The 17,391-nt window shown below is 41.2% G+C and overlaps 2 protein-coding genes across 10 annotated transcripts in view; one reads left to right on the top strand and one right to left on the bottom strand.

Annotated features, from left to right (window-relative positions):
* The window catches only part of LOC136427780 (protein unc-13 homolog B-like), a 35,013-nt gene extending 28,542 nt beyond the window's left edge, over positions 1-6,471 (bottom strand). For 3 of the 8 annotated variants that reach the window (XM_066416934.1, XM_066416936.1, XM_066416938.1), the window contains exons 1-5: positions 6,286-6,469; positions 6,110-6,139; positions 3,150-3,249; positions 2,316-2,433; positions 2,004-2,018 (exon numbers count right to left, since the gene is read on the bottom strand). In XM_066416934.1, the coding sequence (XP_066273031.1) occupies positions 2,004-2,018; positions 2,316-2,433; positions 3,150-3,249; positions 6,110-6,139; positions 6,286-6,307 (285 nt within the window). In that variant the 5' untranslated portion in view covers positions 6,308-6,469. Of the gene's footprint in view, positions 1-2,003; positions 2,019-2,315; positions 2,434-3,149; positions 3,250-6,109; positions 6,140-6,285 lie in introns of all 8 variants that reach the window. The other 5 variants (XM_066416939.1, XM_066416940.1, XM_066416935.1 and 2 more) reach the window with 3 other exon arrangements.
* Positions 6,472-14,172: 7,701 nt separating this feature from the next.
* LOC136427778 (toll-interacting protein-like) lies at positions 14,173-17,356 on the top strand. 2 transcript variants are annotated; one of them, XM_066416932.1, is made up of 3 exons: positions 14,173-14,280; positions 14,647-15,166; positions 15,570-17,356. In XM_066416932.1, the coding sequence occupies exons 1-3, from the start codon at positions 14,188-14,190 to the stop codon at positions 15,773-15,775; spliced, it is 819 nt and encodes a 272-aa protein (XP_066273029.1). In that variant the 5' UTR covers positions 14,173-14,187; the 3' UTR covers positions 15,776-17,356. The 2 variants fall into 2 exon arrangements, with proteins under 2 accessions (XP_066273029.1, XP_066273030.1); XM_066416933.1 differs by having other exon boundaries at positions 14,647-15,171; positions 15,575-17,356.
* The last annotated feature ends 35 nt before the right edge of the window (positions 17,357-17,391 follow it).

Genomic DNA, 17,391 nt, shown 5'->3' with positions numbered 1-17,391 from the left:
ACATATGTATCAATATGACTGCCATATTTTGTGCTGTTAGATATTATGCACTAGTAGATTGGGAGCTTAAAGCATAACATAGTCCAAAACGTGCATAATGTAAAAAAAACTGAATATAAAATTTTAAGGATCAAACCAAGTAACAAGAAACATTTTTCAACATTGGGAGACACAGTCAAACTGATTACAAGGCAGTAAAGACCATTTGGTGATTCATGTAGAAATCTTGTTGACTTAAATCTATGGTTTAAGATTTCCATTTTGCTGGAGGCAGAGGTTTGAGTGAGTCATGTTTGCCTTACTTAATTCAACCACATAGGGATAATGTTGGCCCGCAGCAAGGCCAGGAGATATCATTACTAAGAAATCATGACGAGTAGCCGAGTAGTAAAGGCTCATACAGTGTAAGTGATTATAATAGACAAATCTATAACTGAATCCTGCCAGATTTATCTGTCTATTCATGCTATTCAATAGAATCTCATTAAGTTACGTCTCTGGGGAAAAGGTTTCCATTTCCAGGTAGGCAGAGCTTCCTGTTGTTCAGGATTGACCACTTGGTACAATCACAGTGACAGCAACATATATCTGAGGTAGCCTGATATGCCTGGGCATCAATGGGCAACATCATTCATAATGTGCAATATGTATTTTCAAAGGATTTGCCAGATATTGCATGAATCGAGCTACATGTCTTTGGGGAATGAAAATTCGTCAAACTGCAAATCCTTCTACATTTCATGTCCTTTGAGGGAGAAGGATATTACAGGCCATTTGGGGCTTTCTACACGAACATGGCTAAGAACAATTTATTTTGCGCACAGTGTTAGGACGCTACAACAGTGAGCCTAGTGCGAATTTCAAAGAACATGTAAAGTAACTCCACGATAGATAGGAAACCCCACTGGTTAAGTAGCGCCATTAGTGGTAAGATATGTTGCATTCTTAGTCTAAGTTCTTGGCATTTGAAAATCTGTTATCACATTCTGCAGTTGCCATGTCATGGATTTAGGTGGTGGATAAGCCAGAAAGGGGGTCTGTATACAGTAGGGTTTTACGAATAACATAAAAGAATCATGCATAACAATAAATTTCAAAATGATACCCATTGATAACAGTTCATGTTGTGCGGTTCGATTAAGAGCTACATAAAATAAAAATAGCTCGGATTACATCTTATAGCCAAAAGCCATACAAAGGCCCCCTGGATAGTCAACATTATCTCTCTACTGCCATACATGTGGGTGGAAATGCATAAATTGACTCGAATATGGTGAAACAAAATTAGATATCGTCACTGGTTCTTGAAAAAAACGCTCTGCTAACACAATTTTCTGCACAAGAAAATCAGACTGAATATTAGGAAGTTACGATGCAGTCATGACACATCCTCCCACATGCTCATAGATAAATGGATCCCGGGATGAGGGTCGGCTTGCGTGGAGACCGGAAGAGGTATTAAATCATGAGTTACACAGGATTGGGCAATATAACTAATTGTCATGGACTGTCTCAGGCTGGTTTCTGCATGATCTGCTCATTGTGCTCTGGAAGAATCTCGTTACCTGTTTTTCTCCCAGGAAATGGATACAATTTCCAAAGATCTGAATGAGTCACGCTTGCCTACCTGACACAACCAATGCAGTATGTATTGATCCTTATGAATACTAATGAGCAAGAGAATTCTTCATTTCTAGTGTCTCTCTTTGTTTCATGATATATTTCTTTAAATTCACCAGAATAAAAATGATATTTGTCATGAAAGTATAATCATAGTGCTGCCAAGTCCCTGGACATAGTACACACTTCAAAAACTCATGATCGAGGCTATTAACCTTAACTATATATATATCATTGAAAAATTGTAAACACACCTTCTACACTCCCATGAATAAAAACACACAGCAACAAAACACACACATTACATTCATTGTACATAGTAATGGTAGGGGCTCATCATCACAATTTATCCTGAAAAATAGTTCTTAAAATGACTCTCTCACCTCCGGTACTTTCTCCTGGTAGCAAGACCAAATACAGTTTATTAACTTTATGAATCATATTTCATGAATTATTACAATAGATGTTAATTTCTTCTCCAAAATTGAGCTTGAAAATTAAGAGAATACAAAAAATCTAGATATAGATATCTACTACAATGCTTGAGTTGTAAAAAAGGGGGTTTCTTTACAAGATATTATGCAAAAAAATAAGTTGATGCAGAGGCATCTATGGACACCAAAAGCAACATGACACAATCCAAGGGATGGAAGGCTGTCTTGTGGGGATATGGTATGAATAATAATGAGTGGTACCTCAGAAGACTGGGGGATGCTGTGAAGTGGTGTTACCACAGTTCCCAGAAGGGAGTCCCATAGCATCCCCTTATTCCACAACTCCACCACCAAACACATGTCCAGTCTCTCCGTTTCACTGGAATATAGAAAGCAAATAACATGTCAGTCTGACAAAAACAACTTATAGTGTCTATCCATTAATCTTTTGTCATACTAATTATACACTAGTACCATATATCAATAGTATTGCAGATATATAATGTCCTTGATAGTACTTGTCTTGCCTGGGTACCATCCGCCATAGTAACCGCTGGCTTAATCGTTTTGCTTGCTCTGTGCCTCAGTCTGTGGTTAGCAGGGCGAAAAGACTGAGCCAAAGTACGGAGGATGGTACCCAGGCTAGTCTTGCTCTATAATGATAGTTTGGAAAATGCCAGTAAAAGTCGTGTCCAGTCTCTCTGTTCCACTGAAAAACACAACAAGCAAGACATCTTCCCATGCATTATCTTCTAACATGATGACAATACACTAACTAAGTAGTCTCCTAACACTGAACTGCCAAACAAAGAAAGAAAGGCATTTCAGCATTGCACAAAATGCAGGTAAAAGCAACATATCAATAATCTAAAAATTAGTAAGTCATAAATAATTTCTTTATCAATATGATGCCTAATGCTTGTTGGAAAGGAATGCTTTAATCCTTGATTAAATCTTATCTCACTGGTCCTGCTTTAAACCAGACTGCACATACTTCCTGTGACATACTTTCAGCCCCTTCCAGTTGTCTATGCAGAGAACACAAGAAAGGTATTGATTAACAAAGACAGGGATGAATATTCCGCCTGTACTTACAATATGAAGTCCTGCTCCCAGCTGGGACTGTTGCCTTTCACTGCTATCGTGGTACTCTTCGCATTCTGAAGCTTGAGGGTCACATATGTTTGGAATTTTTCTGCAATTACATGATGTAAAAAAAATCAATGAAGATATGGCACAGGTTGGATTGTAATAATACGTATTAAGAGGAACTAACTATGCTTGAAACAGCATTGGTTCTATCAATAAAAGGCCCATTTGAAAACGAACATTACCTTCCCAACATGCACCTCAATAAACAATTGCATGAGACGTTTTAACATGGCTGATATGAATAAGCTATTTTAAATGCTTGCGGTGGCATTACACGAATGAACAGGTGAGCAAGCCATGTCATATTTGATTTACGGTATTTTCAAATTGCCCTAAAAGGCCATTTTATGTGATATAGAATGTGTTAGTTATATGTGCATGATCCACTGCACCAGTCTGTATCAGTCAATTACCAGTAGTGCAAGTCGGGCTAAATGCTTCCCTAGCAGAAGGCATTATCATCAAATGTGTTTAACAGTGTTTTGAACTCTTAAATGTTGCTGAAACTCTGACATACATTCACTTGGAAATACATTCACTTTGTTAGGAGATGATTTGGACTTCTGCAGAATAAAACTGAACCTGAACCTGACATCACGTCGAACATGACACAGACTGAATCTACTTAAATCCTAAGTTCAGCGCTGCTAGTGATATCAAAATTCATCGTAGGGACTGATTTTCTTCTTTTTCCCCTTTCTGTGGCTACAGTTCTGCTGATATTTTCATTACACTTTTCTGTACACCAGTTATGTAGGTGAATAGTAATAATAACTAATATTTCTTGCATTTTTCTCTGGAAGCAGATGCTTAAATAACACCTAACTTATATAACTAACACATCACCTGGCATATAAGCAAACGATTTTGTCACGACTTTGCACCCCACCCTTAATGCTTCATGTGGGCACACTCTAACACCAGTCTGTAATACCACAGCGGGAGGTACTAAAATACGTCCCCCAGGCAATGGCTAATCAAAGTTCACACAAATGCAAGATTTACAGCTGAACACTTGTAAAGAAAAAAATATGACATTTCAGCAAGTGGGCGTCACCGAAAAGAATACTGGCTTTATAAAAGGAGCTAACAGTCAACTCTGAGTATTGACAAAGGTTTAAAAATTGACACTTGAACTTTGACTACGTTCTCTCACCCTGGGCTCGAGTATATATTTATTCAATACCATCAACAGCTAACATACAGTTTAAGGGCACATAGATTAAGATGTCTGGGTTGCAACCTTGCATGATTTTCACAGAACAGTCCTACATAAACGCGAGCGTCTATGATGGGAGGAGGCATTTTGGACCGGGTGCTCTGTCACCACACCCAGCAGTTTTGGATTATGCATGAGCTGGAGTCCACCATAATGCGATCACACATAATTCACACATCAAACATTTCCCATTTGCTGTAAGTAACTCCATTTATGATTTTGGACTATCAATTTTGGGACAGAACAGACGGTAGTTGTGGATAGGGCACAGAAAAAGGTAATACAGCAGCAGGTGGTAGAAAAATTACATATTAGCTAGTCATCACAAGCTGAGAGAATGATATTTACACATGAGTAGTTACTTCCTGTTGCACCCTATTTTTATCTATTATCGTATGTTGACATATGGGTGTTGGCCCTTATATAATATTCAGCACTGTGGACATAAGTATACCTCTTTAGTGGGGAGAAAATTTCAGTTCTCTCTGTGTTTCATGTTCTTTTTCTTGACACTAACCACCTCGTGTCACACTTTCTATTCTTCTTAAGGCTAAATGGCATTAAATTTGATATGGGAGTTCAGTTCAGTTCAGATCATCCTCTTGGATATTTGATATGGGAAGTGTTGGGCAAATATACTCATGTGTTTTTTATTGTTTTAATGCATTCCATTCAAATCCATTTTATTGAGGAAATACCTTGTAGTGAAATATGAAATGTAAAAAGGTCGCAAACATAACAGATCGCTGCAGGTTACCTTAACTTTCTGAACAAATTTTTGCACACATGACAACATTTCAAATAACGTTTATAGATGTGTAGAAAGATATCCTTTCCTTTAGTAGCAAATGTCCATTTTATGCACATGTTAACCTAGCCGTGGCGACTACAGAAAGGGCGTTTTTGCTTGTTATCATATATAAAGAGCTAGTATATATAATAACAAGCAAAAACGCCCTTTCTGTAGTCTCCACGGCTAATGTTTACCATGAATGTCCAACTTGATATATAGCCGTGTGCAGTATTTCAAACTTGTTTTTCAGTTGTCAGGTACATTTTTTATATCTCTGACAGAGAAATCTATGCTCATTTCGTCGCACAATGGTGTATAAATATGGCATCACAATGAAAGACATCATGAAATACAATCTGCATGTGTTTTGCTCTAATATTTGACTTCGCAAATGTGTTATTATAAAACAGCAAACCTGCATATACATATCAAATATTTAACAGGTGTACTGTGGGGTCATGATTTGCAGATTGTGTCTTTGGAGCAAAAATCCCCAAGGCTCGATTTATTTTCTGTGTATTGATCGTGGGTTGCTCCACCGTTAATGTTACATGTTAGTGCCTGCTACACGCACACCAATATCGCGTCGTGCCGGCATATAGAAGACACAGTTACACAAACACGGACTTTGATATTTACGAACTGGGTGTCTTCTGGTTCAAAATATAAAACACCAGTTTCTGTAACACGGCACCACTGTTGTTTGTCACCCGACACCTCTGTTTCGGGTCCCGTTACGTGGCCGGTGTAACGCCCCCAACTGTTCGCGTAGCCCGGTCTGTTTCTGAACGGGCCCCGGCCTAAATCAAAATACCACTCCTTCGCCAACATACAGCGGGTCGACGAACATATCGTTATAATTTACTCAGAGAGAAATTAGTTTACACTTACCTGCAGCTCCGACCAAGCGTGCTTTCCTCACTGCTCCGTCACCATCGGGAAGAAAAGACGAGAGATTCCATGAAACGAGCGGGTATGTAGGAAGAAAATCATAAACAGGAAGAAAATCTGTCAAAAATGTTGCCAACAAACGACCAGATTTCACGAAATCTGGGAGCGCTACTTACCGCAGATACATAGCAGTGACATCTTCACCACACCCTTTGTTTAAAAGGCCTGCTCTAACGGGCCAAACCCACATCAGGTCCGGTCAGTCGCTGATTGCCCCACGGCACGTCGACCAGAATTTCACTTTCTCAATATTCGCCATTTTTTGTCCCGCAAGCTTGCACCTGATGACGTCATGTACAGAATGTTCCACCTGCATGGGGGTGTCAGGACCTGAATATCAGACGATTTCTTACCTGGTTCCTTTTCCATTTTTCCCTTTACCCATTCCAGATTTGTTGATTAATGAAATATCGATATCAGAGGTGAGGTTTACTGTAGGGTAGCAGTGATTGCTTTTTCCCTCTCCCTCGGCCAACACAAGCTCCAAAAAGCAACGCATAATTTTCTCAGAATGAATAAATGGCTTTATGGCACTTCCCTATATGAATAAGCTAATTTCATGCAATCAAAACAACAACGAAAACATGTACTCGTCTTTTAAAAGTCACGAAAGATGTAAAGTTTTATTAGGACCACGCCAAGCTGATATTTAACCGTTTGAATATAACCACCCCACCCCTGTGCTCACTTGTATCAGTCTAACCCCGCCCTGGTCTGAGATCCACGGAAGTACTGACGTGCGTTCAGTTCGTAGGTTATCAGCTACTGAGAAATATAGTAGAGTACCGTTAGTATCGTACGTTCTGCAATCGTCCTACTTTTGTTGAAGAGAGGTTCACTATCATTTCCCTATTTCATTTTGTTTTGTTTTCATTTGTTCTTTCATTCCTCTTCCAACCATTTCCATTTTTTCCCAAACTGAGCCAAAGGCTTCCCATCCGGTTTTCCTCAAGAAGGCCAATTGACCTAAAGGTCAAATGTATCAATGTCAGAGATGAGTGTGTGTCTTAGCTGACAAACAGAACATGTGACTTCAGGGTCAAGTGCCCTCTTAGGCTGTGGCTACGGGACTCAAAGGCCAAAGCCCCGCCCCGTCAAACCTTACGATTGCGCAACCAATTTCATCTAAGGTTAAACATGGCTATTAAAATTGACCACACTGATTAAATGGATGACATCCACGCACTCATCAGTCTCCGTCCGTTCCCAAAAAAAGTTTGCGACCATACCATGAATCGTACAAAGAAGCTAAAAAAAGAGTAAATACATGCAGTAGATCTCTATCACAAAAATAATATCGGAAAACAGATACTGTCGGAGAATGCCAAAGTCAATTCCAAAGTGCAGAGAAGAAGATCTGATCGAAAGAACGAAAATAAAGAATGCTGTGTGTTGTTTGGTATTAGCTATATACCATGTTCTGTGTGTTCAGTCATTTGTTCTAGCCTCCTTTGCAGGCATCTTAATCATTTTTTTTCGTTTTTTAATTCAGTGGCAACAATGCGATTTCCAATAACCTGCTCATCTTGGCTTCAAACGCAAATGCGTCGCACGTCAGTGTAACCGCAAGGGAAAATTGGCGAAAAATTCGCCAACTTGAAGTTGCCGCAATAATTAGTCGATCGCCAACAGGTCGCAGTCCAGTGAGATTCCCGCTTTAGATTTCAGAATGAACGCAACTTTTTTTGCCCATTTGCTATTGTTCGCACGCTCACATCAGTTTTGGGGTGCCCAGAGTATCCGGATCTCATCCATATAATCAAATCAGTATGGCCTTATGGCAAACGGCCATAAAGCTATGAAGGTGGCTATAAGAACCACGTCATCGGGCAACGGAAGCAAAAGGGACGCCCATAGCACCTACATACCTTGTAGATTGAATTCATCGATCAGGTCTTTGCCGTATACGTACGTCGCTGCAGCTGTACTCAGTACCCTTAAGTTTCTCCCACCCGGCCCCCTATCGTGCATACGAGCTCGAGGAACTAGGTTCCTTGTAGTTACTGACACTGAGCTGCATGAATCAGTGAACCTCATTCAGTACCCAGCTTTCATTATCTTCGCCGAGTACTTGTACTCGGAGAAGATTATGTTTTCGGTTGAGAAATCTGTTGGGTGGGTCCGTTTGTCAAGAGCATAACTCAAGAAAGCTTCGATGAATCTTTATGATTTTTGGTAGGTGTGTGGTGGTTGTGCAAAGGAAGGTCAAGGTCGAAAATGGTTCACCTTGCGTTTTCCAACAGTACTGCAGCGCACTTTGCATTTTTGTGTTTGTATGTAGGCAAAAAAAGTGACGGAAACATTGATGGATCTTCGTGATTTTTTGTAGGTGTGTAGATGTTGTGGAAACGGATTTCAAGTTCAAAAATGATTTATCTGGCGCTTTCCTACAGTACTGCAGCATGCTTTGTGTGTACGTGAGTTGTATGTCGCCAACATAACTAGAGGAGCTGCTGACAGCTGTGCATGATATTAAGTGGATAGGTAGGGGTGTCAAAGAGGAAGGTCAAGTTCGATAATGGACCTCCTAGCGGATATCTAAGGTACTGCAGCGGAGCTTCAAAGTTTGAGGCCAAATTTTTTGGAGGCGTCAAGTTCATCATTTTTAGGTGGTAGATAGCTTCTGGGACAGCAAGTGAGTGGTGTAAATTAAGGCCCCCTAGCTGCTTGTTTGGAACTGCAGTTGGCGTTTTTGTTGTTACCTTTGGAGACGAATAAATCCAGCAGGGATTGATGGATTATCATGATTTATGGCATGTGAATAGTTTGGTTGATGCTTTACATTATTGAATACTTATCATGCAAATAAGGAAATAATTTGCATAATAAATGAGGAAAGTTTATCAATCACATTGGAGAGAAAAATAGGACGTATTAATGGCGGTCTTTCTAAAAGTAGGGTGTCTAAATTCTTCAGTATGTTTATTACAGGGCGCATTCGGACAAGTGTTGAAAATCTTTTACTTTTGCCGACCGAAGTTATTCTCGTAGGACATAGGTGCGTAATAAAATTTTGTTGCGCTAAATTTTCTTCGCCAATTCTTCACTAATGAAGATGTCAAGTATAGTCTACCAGTGAAATTTGCCCCTCAAAATGAAGGAAAGAGCGTCTCAGACGGTCAAGATTTCGACATTTCCCCGGGCGATGCCTCGCACCGAATTGTGATCATTCAATAAAGTTGTCTTTCCCCGCCGCCCTCCATACGAAATTTCCTACCGCCCTCTCTGTTTTGTGTCATTCTTTTATGTATATAAATAGTTTGGGGGCAGTTTTAGTGTTTCAGAAAGGGGGAGGGCCAAGGAAAACATTTTTGTAGCCGTGGCAGGGAAAAAGAATTAGGCAAGGAGGGATGGCCAAGGAATTTTTCCCCCCCCCGCTAAATTTCGTACGGTCCCTAAGCTTTATGTGGTTTGTAAAATGCCGTTATATTTACCACAATTACGCTGGATGTGGACCAAATTTGACATACGTTCTATTAATAGTCTTGGTTAGTTTCACGTGTTCCAGGTATCAGAGGGATGGGCCGGGCTCTCGTGTCACGGATTACAATTGGACATTGCCCAAGGGTCCTTGCTTAGAAGCACGAGTTCCAGGTATTGGAGGGAGGGGGTGGGTGGTATCTTTTCATGTCTGTCACGTCCACGGATTACGTTTATTTGGTCACTGTCCGGGGGTCCTTGGTTAGTTTCCTGTGTTCCAGGTATAGAAGGGAAGGGCATGAATGATTATATCTTATTTTGTTTGTCACACTGATTACGTTTGAACACTGTCCGCGGGTCCTTGGTTAGTTTCCTGTGTTCCAGGTATAGAAGGGAAGGGCATACTGATTATGTCTTATTTTGTTTGTCACAGATTACGTTTGGTCACTGTCCGCGGGTCCTTTCCTGTGTTCCAGGTATAGAAGGGAAGGGCATGATTATGTCTTATTTTGTTTGTCACAGATTACGTTTGGTCACTGTCCGCGGGTCCTTTCCTGTGTTCCAGGTATAGAAGGGAAGGGCATAATTATGTCTTATTTTGTTTGTCACAGATTACGTTTGGTCACTGTCCACGGGTCCTTTGTTAGTTTCCTGTGTTCCACCCCCGACCAAAACCTCTGCTTGGAGAATAGGGAAGGACATAATTATAGTCTCCAAGCAGACCTACGGGTTGCAAAGACCGTATCCAACTGGCAAAATGAGTTTTTATAGCAATATCTAGAGTAAAATGTTTCGTTTTGTTTATAGTGAAACTCTGGGCTCTGGATCCTGTCACACGATGGTTGAATGGTTGAGTACGGGGGTTGTGGCGTGTGGCAGATGGCCTTAAATAACCTTGTTATCAAACTAATTGGCTCTGATTACTTAATGAGTCAATTTACCAAAATAGCTAATCAAAATCTAATCGATCGCCCATTATCAAAGTGACCTATTTGCATAGCCTTCAATTAAAGCTTCTTTAAATGTTCATGCCGACGGAAGGCGTGAAATCATATGAGATCTTAGACTAAGACTTAGACTTAGACTCAGAGGCTCCCACAGTAGTCAGAGACGCAGCACGTTCTGTCTACACGGCCAGTCCCATCGCATCCTTACATCTCCTGTTCACTGTCTGGAGATCTCTAGATCTGCCAATCGTCTGCTGCCCGAGCTCACCTTTGGACGACCGGGCCTCCTTCTCCGCTTCTTCCCTGACATCAGTCACTGAGTATAAGGCCTTCTCATACAACGGCGGTCTTATGATAACGCCGCATGTAAACCAGAGTTCCACGACCCAGTATGCATTCCTCCAGCAATCATTCATGATCCCTGCTCCAATATTGGTTTAGAAACTACCTCGTAGGAATGGCCTCACTACGTAGGAAGAAAACCGCTAGAGGTCCCGACTTGCCTGCCTTAATTTGGCTTCAATCTACGAGCGCATCAAACATCATGAAAATCTATGAATATCTTCTTCAACGTCTATGTTGAAGACGACATTAATTCTTCAATTATCAATAAACGTCTATCCTGAAGAAGATGATAATGTACATTTTGGTAGTAAACAAAGACACGCCGCAAGCGCCTAAAACAACATCCTTTTTTTAGGTTTAGCCGCCTAGTAATCAGTTCCACCATGGCCACCCCACGAGGGCAAGCCGTAGGTAGATATAATGACTAGTATTAGCGGCTGAAATAGCTTCAGAGGATGATGATGATGACAGGACTTCAAGATCCCCTCAAGCCATATACCCTGCGTAATTGTTCATTAAAAGATCAAATTTGGTGTTCTGGAAAACATCGCGTGGCTTTTTTTATCTCCCGGATGACTAATGTCCATATATCTAGGTAGTTAGCCTCTACCAGCCTCCGCGGATCGCTGGAAAAATAGTAGAAATTTGCCAAATAGAGTGAATAGTATGCTAAGGGACAGAGGGAGTCGGATGCGGAGAGGGGGACAATCGTATGCGTGGGTCGCCTATTGTCGCTCTCTTCGCTAGCCTGGAATCCATCCTATTTAGCTTCCGGCCGCTACCCTAGCTCCGCTGCGCTACCCAAGCGCCAGGCAGCGGAGCTTGGGTAGCGCAGCGGAGCTAGGGTAGCGGCCGGAAGCTAAATAGGATGGATTCCAGGCTACTCTTCGCAGCCGACTCCCTTAGCATACTATTCACTCTTTTTCTACTATCATTCAGGGATCCGCGGAGCCAGCTGGTGGTAGAGGCTAGATACTAGTGCCATCTGAGCTAAGCTCTATTGATGCGACGAGGTCAACAGAAAAATGATAAATAGAAAAAAACATCGATTGTGATCGGCAACTTGTCATACCAATCACTCATGCCACCTTCAAACAACACCGGTGCATGTATACCTATAAATATATACCTGCATTTTTCTGTTGTCAAAATAAACTGTACACGAACTTTGGCTGACAGTTTGCGGCACGGTAAAGCGTAACGCCCCGTAACGTTACATATAACGCAACCGTTTTCAACGTTTGAAATAGCATATTCTGGTGTTCAATCACGTATGACAATTACAAATACAAAATATCAGTTTTACCAGACGTGTGTACGTACGCTACCAGAGAAACCGGACCATACACGGTTTAAGTCGCTCACCTTTTAGCACACTGGTAAACCAACCAACCAACCAACCAATTAATGTATTACAGTGTAATGATCATATAGGGACCGCCATGGTTTAGCTATAGATTATTATACTCCCTTAAAACGCCGATGTCACAACAAATCAAGCAAGTGGATAGCTAGTGATGAATGTTGGAATTATGACTTGTAATGATTACATATGTATACCACTCTTTACCTTATGGGACCAAGGTTTTATAAAACCTCCTTGATGGGGCAAGTGTGGATTACTCAAATACGCTAAACACGATAACGTATCAAGTTGTGCGCCTAGCGATCCACCCTTACTTAAAGGCTTTCACAAACATGTAGAAGTTGTACTGTGGAAATGTGCATATGTTCCTACCTCAGTGATGAAATGGAAGGCAATCGTAGGAAGGAAACCGCGCGCCGTGCTGCTTGGGCTTAGAGTCGCATCATATGGAATGAGGTATAGCTCGTCTGTCCACCTGCCATCAGTCGCACCATGCATTCTAACACGCCTCATTTGCGTTGTGGGTGGCAAATGACTCACATGATACTCTAATCGGTTCGTTGATTAAGGCTTATGTTTCGCTTTTAACATTTTGTATACGAACTGATATCAGGACTGTCTTCCTGGTCTGCCAATTCTTGAATCCGGTAAACAAGTGCAATATCTAGCCAAATGAATGAATGAATGAACTTTACTGCTCGACAATTGTACATGGCACAATGTATGGCAACAATGACAAAGAAATTAATACAACGAGAATAAATACTTAGCTAGTCTATTCTAAAAACTATAACTATAAGGATATGGACGTAGATGGCGTACTGACATTTCTGTCTGTTACAATACATTCTCTCTTTTGTAAAGCGCTACATGTATATTGGTCTGAGTATGTAGATATGGTGTCGGGGCATGACATAAGTAGAAAATGTATGTGCTTGTCTTTGGCAAGGGTTGACTGGATTTACATGTGATCATATTCATTAATTTTCGTATATCTACACTATATGCGGAGTATGCATACTGATGGGGTAATTGCAAGCTACCATACTCATCAAAAACTCATAATTCAACAACAACGTTTAGTTTTTCTTCATTGATTTTGTAAAGAATACCATAATTTGTGTCATTATCGTTGTAGCTTTCAACATCGATGACCATCAAAAGTTACACATTAGTCGGTCAGACCCTTGTATGGCTGGTGGCACATAGGGCAGCAGGTTTCCTTGTTGTTTCAGTAGCAGGGTATATTTTTACAGACCCTTCTCCTTTCTGCTCGAGGAGCTCGAGGCATGCGCCTCCTCGAACACGCCCCCTTTACGTCCCTTCCGAAAGATGGGTGCAGCCCAAACCGAGTTGCCCTTAGAAACTTAAAGTAATTTGACCATGGAGCGCACTGAATATGCGGCTGGTACCAGTTGAACTACAGGGACACCCCTAAAATAATCAAAACTAATTCCCCTTTCATATTTCGTACGCCGGCAGACTGGTACAGTGAATAGTAGGTACACTGTGACAAGGAGGTTAAATACAGAATTTGACCTCCTTGGTACCAAGGAGGTTGGTACACACTGGAACTTTGGGAGTTGTTCAGGCTTGTCGGGCTCATGGTCACTGACGTACGTGTTTTTTTCCGGGCCCGTTTCCTGACATAATGCTGGCGAGTTTGTTTGGCGAGTAGACACATCGCCATAGTATTTTTTAAACATTCCCGTGTTACATGCTCACAGAAACACGCAAAGTAATTCGATATCACAAATTTAGCTTTTTATAACGTATAACATTTTATAGCAGCATCAAATATGTAATAGTAATTATCAGTATTCTATGTGATTATAAAATACAACAGCAAGAAGAAATCGATTTGACTGGTCACTGATACAACTACGAGAACCTAGCGTTTGTTTGCTATCCAGGAAGAAAGCTCGGGGAAGCAAAACAAAATGGCGACGACGGTGACGAAGCGGGGACAGGTAATGTTGGGCGACTTGCCCGACGATTTTCTGCGGATTGAAGCCACACCGCAACAACTGCAGGTACACACTCTTACATTGGCTTAACAGTTAACTTGACAAGGTTATCAAGATGTTTGTATTATCCTTGGTTCTGTGTAAATTGAGTCGTGATGCCCCGAAGAGGGCGTATGTCTTTTACCTTGGAACTACACTGCTGTGTAAGTTTAGCTCATATACTACGTTTAAGAGACACTTGCTAATGTATCCTAAAAAAGGTAACTAACTGAATATAGCACCCGTATGAATGTTTCATCACGTGTATAAGGGTGTCTTTTCTTGCTACAATAGCTAGACAGTGCATTGCCAAGAAATTGTTCTAAGTAGATATTTTTCCCAGTCTGTTGGTCATATCATATCATCATTGCTACACCCCGTGTGTTATTCCAGGCTACTGCAGACATGCAGGCAGCTCAGATGTACGCTCAGTACGGCTTCATGGGGCAGAGCTCGGGCCGACTCAGCATCACGGTCGCCCAGGCCAAGCTGGCCAAGAACTATGGCGTAACACGCATGGACCCTTACTGTCGTATACGGGTCGGACACGCCGTGTTCGAAACCCCGACCGCCTACAACGGAGCCAAGAACCCTCGCTGGAACAAGGTCGTCCACGCCCCGATCCCGCAAGGCGTCAACTCGTTTTACCTGGAGATTTTTGACGAGCGGTCCTTCACGATGGACGACAGGGTGGCGTGGGGCCACATGACCATTCCGGAGTCGGTGTTCAACGGGGAGACGGTGGACGACTGGTACACGCTGAGCGGGAGGCAAGGTGACGACAAGGAGGGCATGATCAACCTGGTCCTGTCGCACTCCACGGTACCCATGATGCAGCAGGTTCCGCAGGTCATGCCGCAGATGCCCATGATGATGGTGCCCCAGCCTGTGTACTATCCTACAGTACAAGCAGGTAAGCTCCCCTAGCTTCCAGGCTTTGAGCACTACATGCACGCAAAGCTGTTTTCTTCTGGGGAATACCCTATGCCGGTTATAACCGGGCGCAGCACACAAGGCATGTTTCTGTATCCCTGATAAAAGTACACCTGCCCAAGTCAACTCAACATTCTTGTGCAACCCTGGATCATGCGCTAGAGACTACAGATAAACAAGATCCAGAATCAAAAACTGCTAGTAAAAAGAAGACTATAATAGCCTCCAGTGCTTTTCTCCTAAAAATCAGGATTTTCAAGCGAGTGGGTCTGATAAACACTGTACTGTACATGAAATTAGATGGGAAGAGTTTGTGTCAGGAATGTGAGATAGAACTTCTTCACTATTTGATACTGATTACTACTTGTTGTTTTTTCAAACAGGTAACCCATACCAAGTCCCAGCAGGTCAGATGCCAGCCCAGCAGCAGCAGCCGCCAGCTCAACCCGCCATCACGGAGGCCGACCTGAAGGCTCTACAGGACATGTTCCCCAACATGGACGCCGAGGTGGTCCGGTCGGTACTGGAGGCCAACCGTGGCAACAAGGACGCAGCTGTCAACAGCCTGCTGTCTATTACAGCTGAATAGAAACCATGTGAAAGCTCATCTGTGTTGGTAGATCAAATCATTCAAAATTCAAAGCTTTCAGTTTAACACAAGAAAAAATACACCTGTATAAATGCGTTTTTGATGGTTAGACATCCAGGCAAACAATATATAACGGCAATTCACACTCTCTACATGTACAACTGGATAAAAGTTCAGAGATATATGTGAAATATTATCCAGTTGTAGAGTTTGAATTGTCTTCAAAAATACCTGTATAATAACCAAGCCTTTGGCCCTCTTCGGGTATACTAACACACTTCTGACATGAGTCCTTCCAGAGAGTTACATGTCAAAAATGAGTCAGTATTTCAGACGAAAGCAGAAGATTCCGTTGATAATTTGTACTGTTTGTTCCTCCAAATTATGTATTGGACTAAAATCTTAGATTTGAATCAGGAGGTGAATGTGGTTTTGCATAGATTATATGTGTAAAGATGTACATGTATTATATCATGATGTATTGCTATATCCTTTTTTTTCTTTTGCTCATCCGATCTCAGTGCTAATTGCTGCTTACAAGCTACATCGTATAAGGTACCAACCAACCAACCACTGACGAAATTGTTGAAAGTATTGGCCAAAAACGTTTTGATTTTATCATCATAATTTCAGAAACAAGTGGACATGTATAATACATTGCCCATGTACTTGTTGCAGCTAAAAGAAAAAAAGTATGTAAATAATTCAAAGAGGCTGTTCCAATTAAAAAGTTCAGGAGTAGTTAGAGAAAAAACTTGAAAGGAATTGGAGAGGATGGAAAAACAATATACAATGTGCTGAGGAGCACTGAAGAATTAAGATCAAAGGTGCCCATTGTGACATTTAGATATCATAGTTTCATAGCCTGTTCATGCAGACAGATGCTAGGTAGCCATTATAAGAGCTGGGGTAGTTAATTGTGTCTGTTTTCCCTCTAATTGACAGCTATTTTATAACACAATTTGTGGGCCTTACATAGTTGTACTTATTCTTAAAACGGTGCACGTGACCTTCCTGAGTTGTTTGTAAAAGTAACACCTGAATCAGTGGAACCTATTAGTGTCAAAATGAAATACATTTTTCTGACTAGCCCCTGTACTTTTTGTATGGAACAGCCAGAAATCATATTGGGCTATTTAAGCAGTGTTAGTTTTGTGGGCGTTGTGAATTCTGTTGCTCATAATCGTATCTTACTTTGTGCATCACCAACATTTGTAAACTCCCTAGAATGTTAGGAAGTATTGCTGGATATAGTTGTATACTAGTGGGTAGATAATGCAAATCAAGGGTAGCCATATGCAGTAACAAGGTATGATTGTACATACATATTAAGAATCTAAAATTATCTGGAAAAAATAGCATATAGGTCTATAAAGCTTATTCTGATGAACCTTTTTTTTGTATTCTGTATTGGTAGAAACTTATAACTTTTAAAAAGTATACTCATTGTCCATCTTTAGTGTCTTCCATTCTTAAGTTATAGAGTTGATATCTATGGTGTAAACAATACTATCTCAAAGATGATTAGATTGCCATTTAAATAAACTACAAATCAGGTAGACACTTGAACTATAACATGAACTGTACCTCTACTGTACCTTTCCTCAACCAGAAGT

Source organism: Branchiostoma lanceolatum, chromosome 2 (genome assembly GCF_035083965.1).
Source record: "Branchiostoma lanceolatum isolate klBraLanc5 chromosome 2, klBraLanc5.hap2, whole genome shotgun sequence".
NCBI lineage: Eukaryota > Metazoa > Chordata > Leptocardii > Amphioxiformes > Branchiostomatidae > Branchiostoma > Branchiostoma lanceolatum.
Note: the sequence above shows the minus strand (reverse complement) of the source record. Positions and strands in the feature narration are given on the sequence as shown.